This window comes from Hyaena hyaena, unplaced genomic scaffold (genome assembly GCF_003009895.1).
Source record: "Hyaena hyaena isolate Hyena2069 unplaced genomic scaffold, ASM300989v1 scaffold_172, whole genome shotgun sequence".
Classification (NCBI taxonomy): Eukaryota; Metazoa; Chordata; class Mammalia; order Carnivora; family Hyaenidae; genus Hyaena; species Hyaena hyaena.
Window position 1 is genome coordinate 476,057 of NW_024080804.1, and position 16,545 is coordinate 492,601.

The 16,545-nt window shown below is 47.2% G+C and overlaps 1 protein-coding gene and 1 long non-coding RNA gene across 7 annotated transcripts in view; one reads left to right on the plus strand and one right to left on the minus strand.

The window, feature by feature from the left end:
* LOC120237136 overlaps positions 1 to 8,191 on the plus strand; it is a 34,982-nt gene extending 26,791 nt beyond the window's left edge. Inside the window, exons 5-6 of one of the 2 annotated variants that reach the window (XR_005529866.1) lie at positions 6,003 to 7,030; positions 7,282 to 8,191. This is a non-coding gene — a long non-coding RNA (uncharacterized LOC120237136). Of the gene's footprint in view, positions 1 to 6,002 lie in introns of both variants that reach the window. The other variant, XR_005529865.1, reaches the window with a different exon arrangement.
* The window catches only part of ITPR1 (inositol 1,4,5-trisphosphate receptor type 1), a 330,213-nt gene that overhangs the window by 7,466 nt on the left and 306,202 nt on the right, over positions 1 to 16,545 (minus strand). For all 5 annotated transcript variants that reach the window (XM_039240300.1, XM_039240303.1, XM_039240301.1 and 2 more), the window contains one exon: positions 1,393 to 1,554. In XM_039240300.1, the coding sequence (XP_039096231.1) occupies positions 1,393 to 1,554 (162 nt within the window). The remainder of the gene's footprint in view (positions 1 to 1,392; positions 1,555 to 16,545) is intronic.

A 16,545-nucleotide genomic window follows, 5' to 3' on the forward strand; every position in this document is an offset into this window, starting at 1 on the left:
GGGCATAGTCTGGAATAATTTAGTTGGAAAAAAATACATTTCAAAGCAGAATTGTTACTGTAAACCAACTCCACGAAGAGTTTATTCTAGGTGGGATGTTCATTAGTTTTGTACCTGAGAGCTGAAAATCACCTGTGTGTAGATCGTGCAACTGACCTCCAGGGCAGCCTGGCCTGATAATTACTTCTGTGCAAAATTTATAATCTTGTCCGTGGAGTTGATTAGAAAGCTTTAAAAAACCCTTATAGGATGCTGACCTGTTCCCACGTCTGTACTGGATTATCCCAGTCAGCTTCAGCACAGCACCTGCTCACCACCCAGGTGCAAGTCCCCCCACACAGCTGCAGCCCATCACTGGATAGCCACCTGGTGACTGTGAGTGTTCAGTGTACGGGGGTCAAAAGAAGGAACAAAGCACATAGGGTTTGGTACAAACCTGCCCCCTCCTCCTACTTCCTTAAAGGGACCAGTGTTTATCTTAGGATGGATCGGGGGCAGGATGGAGCAGTACTTCTGCAGACTACTAAGCTGTGTGGGAGCAGGGATGGGTCCATATGGTCTGTGGTGTTACCCCCAGCACCTGGCATAATGCCGGCACTGTGGTAGCCACGCAGTAAGGATTTGGCCACTGAGTGAGCCAAAAGGAGCTCTTGCACGAGTATGGTTTCTCCCAGCATGCGGAATTTAAATATCCTGGGTGAAGAGTTGATAGATTTGAAGACTAGAAAGCAAAACTAGAAACAGCTTTTAACCTGTCAGCAAGTGAAGTAAAAAGGGGTATGGCTTTGCAGGTCATGTTTTCTGTACAGCACTTCCCTGAAGTCGTTTGCATTTTCCCATTTTCTGGTTTTGTTTTTCACATTAAAACCGTGCACTACCAGCACTGAAAACCGTGTCACGGGCTTATCCTGTGAAAGGGGAGTGGAGGGGAAACAGGCAGACCAGGGGAGCCGCGTCTCTGTGGCCCCGATCCCTCGTCTGTATCCACATGTGAAAATGTCAGCATTTTAACCTGAGCACTGCTGACTGTGCCTCGTCAGATCTGGCGTGTCTGGGGGGGGGGGGTGGTGTGTGTGTGTGTGTGTGTGTGTGTGGCAGATGGGGGTTTCTGTTCTTTACCTGATCCTTCAATTCTGACAGCTGGCGGTGTGTGTGTGTGTGTGTGTGTGTGTCTGTGTCTGTGTGGGGGGGGCAGATGGGGTTTCTGTTCTTTACCTGATCCTTCAATTCTGACAGCTGGCGGTGTGTGTGTGTGTGTCTGTGTCTGTGTGTGTGTGTGGGGGGGGGCAGATGGGGTTTCTTTTCTTTACCTGATCCTTCAATTCTGACAGCTGGCGGGGTGTGCGTGTGTGTGTGTGTGTGTGTGTGGCAGATGGGGTTTCTTTTCTTTACCTGATCCTTCAATTCTGAGAGCTGGCCAGAAAGGTTAGTGACAAGCTTCATGGTGGACTCCAGCTTCTCCTGCAGGTTCCTCAGCTCATTCTGCTCCCCTTCAGAGTCGCTGCTGACCAAGGACATGGCTCTCATCCTGGGGAACCAGTCAAGGTTTCTTTCCTAGAATCCACATTGGGAAAAAAAAAAAAAAAAAAGAGTCATTTCTAGGAGTACAGACAAGAAAGGCAATGTCTTTGCGCTTTCATTAGCTCTCTGTTCCAGAACCAGTGTGCTGTGCGTGTTACACCACCATTCAGTAAGTACCTTTTGAACTGAGTTCTTAGTGGTCCCTTTAGAACTAAATGCAGGGGAAAAGGTAGGTTTCCAAACAACTTGCCTAATCTGTAAATAGGTGTGTAGCCACTGCATGACCTGGCTAATGAGAGGTGGGTTTTCAAACTGTGGTAGAATGTACAGAACATAAAAATTTCCATTTAAGTTGCTTTCAGCTGTACAGCTCAGTGGCATTAGGTGCATTCGCAGTGTTGTGTAACCGTCGTCACCCTCTCCACCTCGGAAACTTCATCTTCCCCATCTGAATCTCCAGCCCCATTAAACACTAACTCTCTCACCCCTGCCAACCACCGTTCTGCTTGCCGTCTCTATGAATGTGACTGCTCTACATACCTCATACTGTGCTGGGTATTTTTAAAAGCATTATACTTGGAAAATCATTTGCAAACACTCTGGAAGTGAAATGAATTTTGAGATCCCAAGTGTTCTGGCATTTACCGGATATGCGTGTGTGCGCATTTGCTTGGTAGGGGACTGTCAAGAGGCTGAAAACGGGGAATGGGCGTCTTGTTCAGTTTCCCTCTCTGTGGGCTTACGGAAATGACTCCTCTATTCTTGCTCCCTTTTCCTCGCAGCTTGACATCATTGATGGGTGCCATTAGTTGGTCTAAGAAAGGCCCATTGAGTCTCCTCTCCTGTCCATCTCCATCCTTCCTTTTGACATCTCCGGCTCACACCTGAATAGGTTTTCTCACTGCTGGTTAACAAATGGGCCACGACTCCTCCTCCCACCTCTCTTCCTTCTGCCTTTCTCCTAAAAAGTATGCATCATAGATAAGTTCTGTACAGAGAGGCAGGAATGAATAGTAGAAACTTAATCAGCACAAGATAAGGGGAGAGAAAATTGACTCAGTTGCACAGCTATCTGGTGTCATTTCTGATCGGGACCATTTTGAGCTCATCAAGATAAATTGTAATTGACATGAACACAAACCTTGCCCATCCCCTCACCCCCTGCCGACACACACACACACACACACACACACACACACACAGAATTTGTTATTGCTGCTTTGTACACACCAGAGGTCAGCAGAATTTTTCTGTGTAGTATTTTCTGATAGTAAATATCTTTGGCTTTGTGGACCATATGGTCTCTGTCACAGTTAGTCTGCTATTGTAGCCTGTAGCCTGGAAACAGCCAGAGGCAATACATAGATGAACGAGTGTAGCTGTATTCCAATAAAACTTTATTTGCAAATGCTGGTGGCAGCAGGCTGGGTTTGGCCCATAGGCTGGCGTTTGCCAACTTCTGTCATATACAGTGGAAGATATCAGCATACTTAGAATCAAACACAAAATTCCACAAGACATGTCTAAATATCAAAAAGCAACCAGGACAATCTAGCAATATTGAAGCCAAATAAGAACGAGTTGGAAAATGTTACAAAGAAGGCATACCACACTGGCAACAAGGCATCACATCTCCTTGAGAGTGTTGGCTTAAACCTTGGGGGAGTCAGATAAATTGGAACTCACTAGCCTTTTAGCATCATGAGTGCAGGAACCACCGTAGTATAGTGACCAGAACATAGTAGACACTTAATATTTGTGGAAGGAGAAACGATAGACCATCTCTATTGCCTGCATGGGCCCTCATAGCAAATGCTCAATGGGTGAGCAGTTACTTAGACTGCTGAGGAGAGAATGATGTCTGCCTTACTGAACCAAACACCCTGTGACCAGCACATCACTCACATGTAACAATGTCAACCTATGTTCATCTTCAACAGTCTCCCCCCACAGTCCTATGGGCAAAAAGACCATTCCATAAAATACCCCATTACAAAGATGACTAGCCTAAAAATCTGAGGTACTTGTATGTCTTTAATCAGTTTTCTGCCTTGTGTCTAGAACAGAGAAGAGGAGAGCAGATATTTGAAAACATTAGAGCTTGGCATTGGCAGTGAAAGACAGCTAAGGTGACCTGTCACTGATTATATTCACTGCTCCAGTGTCAGTCTTTCAGACAAGGTCACACCTTCCTACTGAAGAAACATCCCATGTTCAGTGTCCAGCTCTACATGAGGAACGAATCTAACTGTTCAGAAAAAAGCACACATAGAGGGCGCTGGCTGGTGGCTACTTACTCTCACTGGGGTGAACCAGCCCATGGAGGGAGGAGGGAGGGTGTGGGCTCGGGCGAGGACGCTGTGAGCCCAAATATCTAATGCAGTAAGATCGCACAGCACAAGGCTGGCCCAGCTATCAGAGGCCCCACGTACCCACAGTGACTGCTGTATGTTTCACACACTGATCTCCCCCGCCAAGAGAACAAGTTGAAGAGGAAAGATCCAACCTCCTACTTCTACCGTCAGACTTAGAGGAGCATATGGACACACCGTCCATTGGGATGTGACAAAATGTCATGCCAAGAAGGAGTTGAGAGATCACTAATGCCACTGCTGTATCTCTAATGCAGAAAACGGAGCCCTGAAAGGGAAAATAACTTGTCCTTGGGAGTGAGGGACATAACAAATTCCTGTATTTCAAAGGGGATCGTGAAAATTACCTGGTGTTGATGAATTGTATACTGCTAATACTGAGTATATTTTGAGGTGAAATATTTCTTAGTTCTTTGCATTCGAATCACAAGTTAAAGCATTATTTTAGCTCCCTGGAAGGAAATATTTTAAAAACAACATATTCAACCTATACTTAAGGGGCATTTATCCTTATGGTGCTGAGGATAGAGCCACACATATATGGTCGCCGCCTCCTGGACCTCTTTAAAGTGGAAATGGCTTTCATACCTAAATATGAGATAGGATTCCTGGCATCGCAGCACTAGTTATTTAATGAGTGGACATATACACTAAAAAAAGAAAAAGAATGGCAGAAAGCAGGCTATACTCTGTCAAATGAGTGGCAGAGAGTAGGACCAAAGTCAGAACTGACCACCAGTGATGATGACTGGCTGGAATTCTCTTGGGTAAAGGCATGGACCCAAAGGGTCCGTGCTTGGCCAAACTAAAGACAAGCATGAGGGCACTGTCGATAAAGTGGGGCTGGCCCAGGGAGGAAACCAGTTTGGATGGAGGTGGGGGCGGCTCAGATTGCAGAATAACCTGATCGAGGTGTATAACAGACCAGTGCGTGTAACAGGAATAACTCAGGAGACGGAAAAAGAAGGCCTGGGTAAGGGGGCCAGCCAAGGGAAGGAGAAGTAAGGAGGTGACCTGGAGCCCCTGAGGGCCCGCCTGCTCAGATGAGGGGAGAAAGACATGCACACAATACTTTAGCAGGTGGTAGAACTCACCTATAGCTACTTCACTACTGACCTGCAGATTAACATTCAGCTGTGTAAACTGGTTAGAGAATGCATCTCCAGTCGGGCCTGCAAGTCTTTCCTGCGTTCACTAGCTTAGCGAGCCCCCCACAGAACAGACAACACACATTTCCAAGTAGAGTCCACGTTAATGAAGTCTTCCAAAGAACACACAGTATTGATGCAACAGTCTGCACTCAGCTTAAAGTTTAAGCAACAGTTTCTTTGCTGTATTCCAACAGCAAGTGACCAAATGACTACAGTTTAAAAGAAATTTTCTGTGGTAGGTTCCCACCTTCTTTTGTGGCATATTTGATTCCTGGACTCCCACAGAAGGATTTCAGAAAAGTCACTGAACGAATGCAAAAATGCACCGACTTCACCTAACAGCTGTTTACTGAACATGGCATAGGGCTTGAGCAAGACAGGTCCCTGCCCCCAAGGTGCTTTAGTGCACATCCTGCGGTCATGGGGCAGGTCTCAGGGCATGGTTCTTCACTGTGAGGGACTCCGAGATGTGCGTGCCTAGTGAGTCCCTGCTGGATGAGTCACGGGCCCACAGTATCAGCATGGCCGCTACTGGCATCTGTGCTCCTCGGTCTCCACAGTGAAGAAGATGCACTCAGAACCTCTTTGTTTTTGCTTTCTTTGTGCTTCTGTACGTGACATACCTGTGACCCTGGAGCATGCCCAAGGGGCAAATAAAGCCACAGGAAAGAATGCATCTTTTTAGAATGTCCCTATCATTCAATGGTAAATTATTGAAAATATTTTTATATTAAACTCAAAATATGCCCTGTGACAAAACATGAAATTAAATCAGAATTTCAAAATAAAATTTAAGATTTTAAAGAAATGTCATACTTTCTGCCTAAGGCCACTTTGGGCCATGTGTCCTGATCCCAGGGCTAAGCCTTCATTCTCCATCTCAGGACAGTCCTTCACTGCAGAGCTAGGAAAAGGATTTCCTGGTCTAGATACTGACCGGTTACCTAGCACCTTATAGGCTCTCCCTCGAGACCTTCCTTCAACTCTAATATCTAACAATGAAGTCTAAGGTGGGGGAATCCCACTGAAATCCTAAACCATAGGAAACAAGGTCAGCTGCAGGAATTCAAGTACTCCGGATGGCATGTATTCTTAGCTTTTCGGCATTGAGGTAGGTAAATCCCCAACTCTAAGATTCTCGGTATTGCCAGAAATTTAATTAAAACATTATCCGGAGCTGTTAAGTCAAATCTCAAATTACCAAGGAATACCTGGTGGTTAAAATTAATTAGCAATTCTAGCCAAACTGTTGTTCAACTTCCTTCTGCTTGTGCGCCCTGCACAGGAGGATACGCTGTGATGCAGGGTGAGGCTGCTCTCCGACACGCTCCCCCCCTCTGTAGACGATCGAAATCGGACTGAAAAGGTTTAGGCTACCCCAGTGACTAGTGGAGGGGCCGAGAGCACACCTGAATCCAGCTGCTCTGTGTTTAGCTCAGACCTTCACTGCAAATGCCACGCTTGCTTGCCTGCTAAGGACTTCAGTGAGGCCCGTCATTCGGGGCTCTCCAGCCAGTCAGGGTCTGAAGGTCTAGTAGTGTTTGCAGAGTCCTACCTTTGTGTGTAGTGAAGATCAGAAGCATGTCTCAGTGTCCTGGCTTCTGCATTTTTCAAGAAAATCATCTTCAACTACAGCATTTTGTTTATACATGAACTCAGCATGTGAGTGTGAGTGTGTGTGTGTGCGCGTGCGTGTGCACGTGTGTGCGCCCACAGGAAGGCGGGTCTGGGGGAGGCTGTGGGCTCACTGTGCGTCTGTCAGCAGCATCTGTCACTCTGGGTCTGAGACATCCCTTCGTGCTTCCCTCGCTTTCCTTGCTGCTGGCATCTCACATACCAATGTCATTAGGCACTGTCTGCCCCGGTCCTCCTACAATCAATCCAGCCCGTGCAGTTCCCGTCACAGCAAGTGCTTCCTCTGTCAGAGCAGACAAACTGACTGAAGCCACAGCCGGAAGCAGGCTGACCACAAGTGCTAAAGTTCTGGTTAGTTCTTTTCTAGGTAAAGTTGGAAAAGTCCCTGCAAAGGCAAACATTGAAGTTTTAGACACGGGGGCGGTACTGACCTCTTGAGATGTCCTTGACTGGAAAGAGGGAGGGTGTGAGTGAGTGAGAGACAGAGAGGCAGAGACAGAGAGGAGGAGGAGAGGAAGTTGGATTGTATGATGCAAATGCTAATCATTCTGAGAAGAGGTTGTTGTTTTTTTTTTTTTTTTTTCTTTTTTTCTTCTTCCCAGGTTCAACTGAAGAGGCTGTTCTAAGAAAGACTACTGAGGTAATCAGTCACCTTCCTCAGAGAAAGTCCGCTCAGGTAGTCTTGTTTACCATGTAAACAATGGAACATTTATTGTTGAACCCTTTATTCTTTTACAGCCAGATGGGAGAATTTAGATTTCTTGGTGGGAGGCATGAGGGAGAAAGAGACCTGTGGCTTCTCTATCCTTCATAGTCCCCTCTGAGATTAAAAAAGGTAAAGAGTGTCCTTTCAATTCAGACGGCAAGTGTGTTTCCACTTAGCTTACCAGGCCGGATGACGCACCAGGGTTTCCCAGCATGCCCAGGGGCACTCAGGGGATGAGTGCAGAGGGGACAGGGGAGCACTGAAGAAATCCTTTTAAGTTTCCAAAAGCAGGAATATAGGACACTTAATAAACTTTAAATTACTTGCCCCTTTTGTGGGTAGCGGTGATTATTTTTCCTGAAGAGGAATGAAATAATTAATCTTTAGAGCTCACTTTTGTAAGATCACAGCAAAAAACAGAATCCCAAATCTACTGCTTTCGGTGAAAAAATGGTGATCATGATCTCTATGCTCAATGACTCTAAAATTGCTATTTATAGCAAATATTATACGTTAAAAAAAAACTAGACTAAAAAATGGATCCCAAGTATGGATGTGGTAGAAAGATCAGGGAGCTGGGGAGAGGGAGGGATGAATAGATGGAACACAGAGGGTTTTTAGAGCAGTGAAGCTCTTCTGTTTGCTGCTGTAATGGTGGGCACATGCATTACACATTTGCCAAAACCTACACAAGGTACAACACCAAGAGTGAACCCTAATGTAAATTCTGGTCTATAGTTAATAATAATGTGTCATTTTGGTTCATCAATGGAAACAAACATACCACAGTAATGCAGCAGGTTAGTAACAGGGGAAACTGGCTGGGGGTGAGGTAGGGAGGGGAGAGTATACAGGAACTCTGCTTTCTGTTCTGTTTTTATGTAAACCTTAAAGTGCTATAAAAAATAAAGTCTATTAAAAACGATGGATCCCATAGCTGGAATTTGTTGGCCAGTCCCAAATTCGGGGATCCACACTTCCCTGTGTTCCCAAACTACAGTGAACTCAAACCACATACAGTCACCCTACATTTCACAGGTGTGTTTCTAGAGCAGCCTTGTGACATTAGTTTGTCGTGAAGAAGAGTCATAGGCTGAATCAAGAGCTCAGGACTGCAAGTCACAGTGCCCCAGTGTGTTATAGACAGTGCACCAGTGAATGGGTCAGTTAACCAACCTGGGTCTCTGTTTCTGTGTTTTGAGAAGAGATCATGGGCTACCCCACAGAATTACTGTGTAAGGATCAAATGAGTGTGAGTGTCATCAGCCTAAGGTCTCAGAGCTAGTCCAGAGTCAGCTCTGCAATCCACATTTTGATTCCAGGTGTAGCGCTTGACTTCCGTGTCAGGTTAGTTCCTTCCTTTCTATGGGATTCCATTTTAGAGATACAGAATTTCTCATTTACCGACACAGCCACGTGGAGGTTACCCACGTGACTCCCAAATTTAGGCTGTCAGAGTCGTTCTGTTCTTGAGCTGTGAATGACATTACCAAAGCAGGCCACATTATATAATCTTCAGCTGGTCTGCAGTGACCACTTACCCTTCCCAGACTCAGTTAATAGTTGTTCTTGGATGATCCAGAGTGACAAAGATGGGCCCTTGCCAACAGAGAGCCGCACCCATTTCTGATGAAATCCTTAGGAAAAGCCAGCTGCAGAGTCACTAGTGTCAGTCACTGCAGGCCCTCAGGTGAAGTGATTTCTGGGCCCCCACGGAGACTCTGAGAAAGCAGTGCTTGCCACTCAGAGTGGGGAAGCCAGGGGTCACAGAGGAGAGAAAGGCGGGGCTGGCAGCCGGTGTCAGACAAGGCACGGCCATCCCACTAGAGACTCCTAACGAACGCTTGGGGTGACCTGCCCTTCTGTCAAGCTGGTTCGTGACACTTTGCCTCGGCAGCTTCCCTGGTATGTTCAGTTAGCTAGGAAATCTACCAGAACATTCCCAGGGATTATGTATGGGATTTTAGCAATTTTTCTTTGTTTTCCTCTATTCTTCTCTGGATTTCATGACTTTAAAACTTTGATCTCGTATTATCTTTATTGTACAGTCATGGTTTTTGTGTTTTGTTAATCCTACTTAAACAGCTTTCCAAATTTCTTTGCTGCTGTTTCAGGAAAAACATGCTTAGGATTTATCTTTGAACATACATACACATACGTATATACCCATACACCTCACTAGTATAAGGCTGTTGTATGTAAGCTGCTTCACATACAACAATGTTTCGGCAAACACTGTTTGCCATCCTACAGGTCTGTATGTTGGCAAATTCTTGCCTCAAATGGTTTTCCTTAGTCAGCCCTGCCTAGATACACTCACAGCAAAGACAAAAATGTCGTCTCTCTCACTGCTGATACGACGTCAGTAAGAGCTGAGGGTCAAGTCACCGGCACTGTTACCGACATGAGACTGGCTTGGAGGAGACGTGCCACACAGCCTGAGCTCTGAAGTGTGAAGGAGGTCACCAGCTGTGTGCAGGCTCTCTAAATTCCTCAATCCTTTCCAAATCCCCCATTTTACTAACCTGCTGCCCCATGCACCCTGACCCCAGAGTTTCACTAGCTTGTTCACACAGGTCTCCTCTCTAGCAGACCCTCTTTAATCGTCCCTAGACTCCTACCACCAAGTTGCAAGTTGCTTCACTGCACTATAGTGCAGGGGTCCTCAGTTCAACCTTCTTACTTTATATGGGGTCACATCAGGGCCCTGAAAAGAAGTGGCTGTGTGGAAGGAGAAAGTGAGAGCCCTGTCCACTTGTGTAACCTGCGCACACATAGGACTGTACCTAAATACTAATATCTCTTCATTCTCACATTCTTTAGTGACATGTTAGCCGGCTTCAGTATAAAGGGATATCTTAAAGAATCCTCAACGTGTGTACAGTTAACCCTTGAACATCAGGCGGATGTAAGGGCATGGACTCCCGCAGTTGAAAATCTGCATGTAATTTCTGACTCACCCAAAACATTAATTAATAATTTTAATAATAAATTTAATAACCTACTGCTGACCAGAAGCCTTACCAATAAGCAATCTATATATTTTCTATGTTACATGCATTACATACTATAATTTTACAGTTAGGTGAGCTGTATCAGGTACAGTCTTTAGATTCGTGAGAGTGCAGTGAGGGTGTCTGGGATTGCAGGGGGCAATGAATAGCCCTGTGGGCTCTGTACCGGGGGAAAGAGAAGGAGGTGGCTCTAGGATGTGGAGGGGAGTAAAATACAGTTTTGCAGTTCCCATGTATGCTGAGTTGGGGGACATGTGTAAGCAAATATTTATATACAAACACAAGCATGTACAGACACATCAATTCCTACATACATCCTTGAAGTAGCTCACAATGGGGAGACTGTCACGGGTGGTGAATGCCGTCCTCAGCTGACTGATCGAACAGCTGCTACTACAACTCTCAGATTCTGCACAGGCTCTAAGTTACTACAGAAATTCCTCTCAGATTATGGCTCTGCTCCACTCACTGTTACCAGTGGTGCCTTACACACCCTCTATGAAGGTCAGAATATGGAAAATTCAGAGGAGAGAGCTGGGAGGTCAATGCAGACCGAGGGTCCCAATGCCAAGTGCTTCGTAAGAAGGAAGCCCCCATGAAGTGCATAGCAGGGCAAGGGGTGACTTCATAGCCTCTAGACTAGAGGGCAGAGCGTGTGATAAGCCTGGGCAGGGAAACATAGTTCAGCAACTGCTCTGTGCAGCCGCCACGGACAGAAACCCAAGCTCAAGTGCAGAGGGTGGGGCGAGAGCATGTCTGGCTGGCTGGGAGGTGAGTCCGGTAATGCTGACACGCTGTTTCCAGCCACGGAACGGCAAGTGCCAAACCCCTCTCCACTTCTCCCTTGCTCTGATGTCCTTGTCTCTGCCATGGTGTCAGCTAACTTCAGAAAGCATTCTGGGAATTGTACTGGAGTGCCGCACAGGCTGTATCCACACCCACAGCTGAGGGCTTTCGGAGCCCGGAGGGACATTTTAATCAAGGCTTGTGGCCCCCCCCAGGTGAGGCAGGGAAGCTGATGATGCAGTGATGATGCAGCACTACCAACATTGAAATCTCTGTCCCTGGAACTGATCAAGGCACACCCTTTCTCCCAGCGTCCTCACCGGAATCCCAGAATAGAGGTCTGAACCCACTACTGTACCTCTGCACAAAAGCACAGGGTTTCCATGTCACTTTATCAGCAGCCAGGACATGCCTGCCTGGCACGTGATGAAGCACAGATGAGGCGGATGGTGGGGTGGGCGGGGACGGGTGCACAGCCTGCTGACCTCTCCTGTGCTCCCAGTCCTGGCTGCTAGGGACTCTGCATTTCTCACCGCCTTGAGCTGAGACCCTTCAGGATGGCAGTCACAATGTTTACGTTCACTTCTTTGCTCACGTGGCCATTGCCAGGATCCCCTGCCAGCAGATGTCCAGGACCTGGCTCTTATCTGATTATGAAAAACAAGTGATTCTTGGTCTCCACTTCTGTCCCGAGTTATTTCCTTTGGTCCTTCATGCAGCTCCTCGGACAGAAAGCTGCTGCCCTCACTTTGAAAAGTGCCTCTGTGGCTTTTCTAGCACCAAGGCTCTCTCTTGGGTCAAGAAAGGTGCAAGACTTGGGTCATTTCCCCTTTTAAAAGAAGTCGGTGACATGTAGGTAATTCAGTTCCTAGTTTGATCTTCTGCCCTTGCTAACACATTGCTTTCTGACCATGCTTGCTTCCTGTGTCTTCTTAGCGAATACAGATTAAACACGAGTGCTAAGGCCAGATGCCCTATAGCTTTTGAATCTTATTGCAGTGTCTCCTTATAGATTTTTACTAGTGCTTTATTTGCTAATAGAATTTCTTTGCTTGGAAAACAACCAGGAGATACTTTCTAGCAAAAAGAGCTCCTTCATACTTGTTTTTTAAAATGTTTACTTACTTTGAGAGCGAGCAAGCATGTGCACACATGGTAGTGAGCAGGGAAGAGGCAGAGAGAGAGAGAGAGAGAGAGAGAGAGAGAGAGAGGGAAAGGGAGAGAGGGAGGGGGAGAGAGGGAGGAATACCAAGCAGGCTCTGCGCTGTCAGCATGTTGCCCCACATGGAGCTTGATCTCGTGAATCCTGAGATATGACCTTAGCCGAAATCAAGGGTCAGACACTTCACCGACTGAGCCACCTCTTACATGGTTTTTGATGCAAATTGAAAAAAGGCTTTCAAGCAAAGCATTTTCCAGGAGTGAAGGCTCCTGGACTCTGCCCTCCTATGTGATAGAAGGCACTATTTTCTCAGAACATTCACTGGCTGCCATGATACTGCTTTTGATTTAAAAGATGGTTTCTTTGCTTTTATATCCCTGTACAACTAGTGTCTGAAGAGGTCAAGTGAATTAATATGAGCTAGAACAAACTGGGAAATCTCTAGTGGAATAGTGTGTGAGAGCACATGTGAGGAAGGGAGGGAGGAAGAGAGGGAGGGAGGGAGAGCATGGTCTATCCTCACTGTGAGAAAAAGTCAGCACCAGGCTTAAAGGATGATGGATCAGACACTCTAATTATCAGGGAGTTCTAACCATTCAGATGAGTCATCCGGGTGTGGAAGCCCGTCTGTCTATGGTTCTGGTGAATTTTCCCTCCCCTTTACCTTAGACACTTCTCTCCCCTCAAATAATGGCCACCAAAGGAACAAGCATTCCCTGTTTCAGGCTCATGTGAGGGTTATGAGGTTTATCAGATTTTACCAAGTTAGAATTAACACATTTTTCAGATATACCCTTTGCAAGAGGTGGCTGTGCCTTTCCTGAACTCCAGTCGTTTCTAGACTCCCTGTAGTATTTGATTCAAGGTGGTTCCCTAACTAGCAGTGCTGGTGGCAGCTCAGAGAATTAACGCCCACCTACTGCACACAGCTTCTATCTCGTTGATTTATGCCAGTCAGCATCCCTTAGGGGGTCTTCCCCACCCTTCTCCCTTGCCGGCAGTGGGGCCTTTGCTGGGCCTTGCCTCTTGGAAGGTGGCTAATTCAGCACCATTGAGATGGAAGGAGGCAGCTGGGAGATGAGCCAGTCCAAGGCAGGAAAACCAGATTCAGCCTGACCGACAGCTGCAGGTTCTTGACCCCGAGGCCTGTGTGTGAACGCAGAGGGAACCACAGTGTTTATATACAGGTCAGGACAGCCCTGGGGTGGGTTCTGGTGCAGCAGACTTGGATTTGAACCTCAGCGCTAGCCCTTCCTAGCAGGGTGACCCTGGAGGAGCTGCTCAACCTTTCTGAGCCTCAGTTTCCCATCTGTAAAATGGTAGTAGTGCTATCCACAATGCTGTTATGGGGCTTAAATGGGATCATGCGTACAAAGCGTTTATTTCAGTGTGTAATGATTAAACATGACCTATTATCAGAGTTATTATCCAGTCTGCCCTTGGTACGGCAAAGCGCAGCACGGTCCACTCCTCTGGAAGCAGCAGGCTTTCTCAGGACACTCAGGCTGTGGTGGGAGAAGGTTCTCCCCCGCTGGCCCAGGGTGCAGTTAACGTGCCATCTGGGAGAAGAGAAGGGTCCAGAGCAGCTCCAGCTAGCAGGGGATGTTGAAACTGGACGAACAATATTCCATCTTATCACCCTGCCATTCACGCAAAAACTTATTTTTCAAGATAGAATTCTAAGTACAGAGGGGAAATCTAGATGTAATTAGTAAAATAGATGCTACCTGCTTAAGTTATAGTTTGGTCTTTACCAGTCCTCCTCCTTCATGTTCCTGGAGTGTCTAACTTTCAAGAATAACTTAGCCTGCTTAACAAAGGAAGCACCGGCTTTCCTCCTGAGCTTGACTGTCACAGAAAATTGGGCTGCTGAATCTTCGCTGGGAATTGTGTATTTGATCTTGTAGCTACAATATGCCCACTGTGCAGTATTTAAATTCCTTCAGGCAAAGATACAACTAATTTACCACTTATCCAGGTTAAATATATCTGATTGTATCAATATCTATGGACTAACACATTCTCATTTCAGTCAGCAGTGGAGAAAAGTCAAAGAGTGTTGAATTATTTAAAAAAAGTGTGCACTACAGGAGCGCCGGGGTGGCTCAGTCAGTTAAGTGTCTGACTTTGGCTCAGGTCATGGTCTCAGGGGTTCGTGAATTCGAGCCCCGCGTTGGGCTCTGTGCTGACGGCTCAAAGCCTGGAGCCTGCTTCAGATTCTGTGTCTCCCTCTCTCTCTCTCCCCCTCCCCTGCTCTCTCAAAAATAAACAAACATTAAAAAAAAAATGAAAGAGTCTGCTGCATAAATTATTGGGAACATTTAAATGTAGTTCAGGGCTGATAAAACTTTGCTTATCATAAAGGCTATCACTAAAACTTCACATGGTAGCACCAGAATCAAGTTTCTATGGGGAGAGGAAGGAAACTCAGGGTTTTTTCTCTTGTCTTGAACTGCCAGGGCTAAGTGAGGTCACTCCGTAGTCACATTTCTCTGAAAGTACAGCCCTGTCTGGGGCCTGAGTCAACGAATCTGAGACTGCATCTCTAGCAGGAGTGGCATCGGGAGATTTGTGCAGCCACAGGGGAGGCCTCGCTTCCCCACTGCAGCACCGACTACAGCCCCGCTGCCGGTCACATGCGCGGACTCGAGGGACAAATCTACCAGGGACCCAAGTCTGATCGTGACAGAATCTAACATACAGAGCTCAGGGGCCGCTCCCCCTGTGACCTGAACCCCTTGTCCTGGGCTGTGGATGGGAGGGGAGGACAGCTCTCAACACACAGATTGTGTGTTTAGTCACAGGTATGGAGGCCACTTCGACGGACTGTCAGCTTTGTCCTATCCCAACATTGAAGAACACTTAAGTTAAATTCAAGAGCGAGGAAGAAGCTGGAATTTTCCACGGGAGGAACTTCTTAGAGTCAGGATGCCCATTCTGACTTTTCTAAGCAACAGTGTGCCAACAGCCAAGACATCTTCCACAGCCGTGGAAGTGTAGGACGCGATGCTTGCGTCAGCTCTCTGTCAGCACTGCGCTCTGCCTCCCTGCTGACTGCTCTGTCTGTCCATCTGGCCCTTCTGTCATCCACCCCCGAGTTCCCCACATTCGTCTCATTCCCACCACGCAGTGGACGTGTGAGGTGGTGTTAACCCCACTTACAGACAGTAACTCCGGTCAGGTCAGGGAAGTCCCCTTACTTCCTGGGGCTACATGGCTGGGAAGGAGCAGAGTTGAAACTCACATCTTGGATTCCCTGCCTCTAAATCCAATGCTTAGGGAAGGAGGACTTCGTGGGAGGCATCAGCCTGGCCTTGGCCTTGCCAGGGATAGCCTCACATCTGCTGAAATGAGAGAGGGCAAGACCAGAAGGAGAGAGAAGAGAATACACCATCTTCTCTTTTGTTTAGACGACAGTTAATCTGTGGGTGAACATGTGGCTGCTGAGTCCTCTACCGTGAGACAGAGGTTCTTCACACGCTCCTTCTTTCCCTCCAGAGACGGCAAGAAGTGCACGGTTTCCTTGTTTTTTGAGATGAAAACCTCTTCACCATCCCTGACCCCGCTGTCTGCAGGGAGTGTTTTCAGGGCAGCTGTGAAGCTCCTCTCCCTCCTTACTGACCACCTGGGGCCTCTTCTGCTCAGGGCTTTGGGTTCTCTATAGGCAGCTGGTACTGCACAGTTCTTAATGAGCCTCTGGGATCTTAATTCACGAGCTGAGGGAGAGCTAAACACCCCCGGCCTCCAGCCGGTGGTTTTCCTGAGAAACCCAAGTCCCAGAAGAGCCTGTCTCTTTGAGATCTTTTGGGACATGAAGTAAGCGAAAGAGTAGGTGAGCGGCAAGCTGACCCTTCCCGCATCTGACACGCGTAGCCGCCCTTCACTCTCCTTGATCCAGGAGTAATAGAGTTGGCTTCTCAGAGAAATCACCTGGCTTTCCCTCCCCGGGTGGAGGGCAGGGTGCCTGCCTCCTCAGGGGGAATATTGAGAGGACCCCCTCTCCTGGCTGTGGCTGCCTCTGCAGGGTATGAGTGAACGGGTCCACCACATGGGCATGCAGCCTGCCCCCCCACGACTGAACCTCCTGTGGCCAGTACTCCCCAGGGAGTCCCCAGCAGGAGTGAGTGGGACTTCAACACTAGACACCATGGAAAATGGTGTTGGTAAAAGGCACTGCCTTTCAGCCAGTGGATCTAAC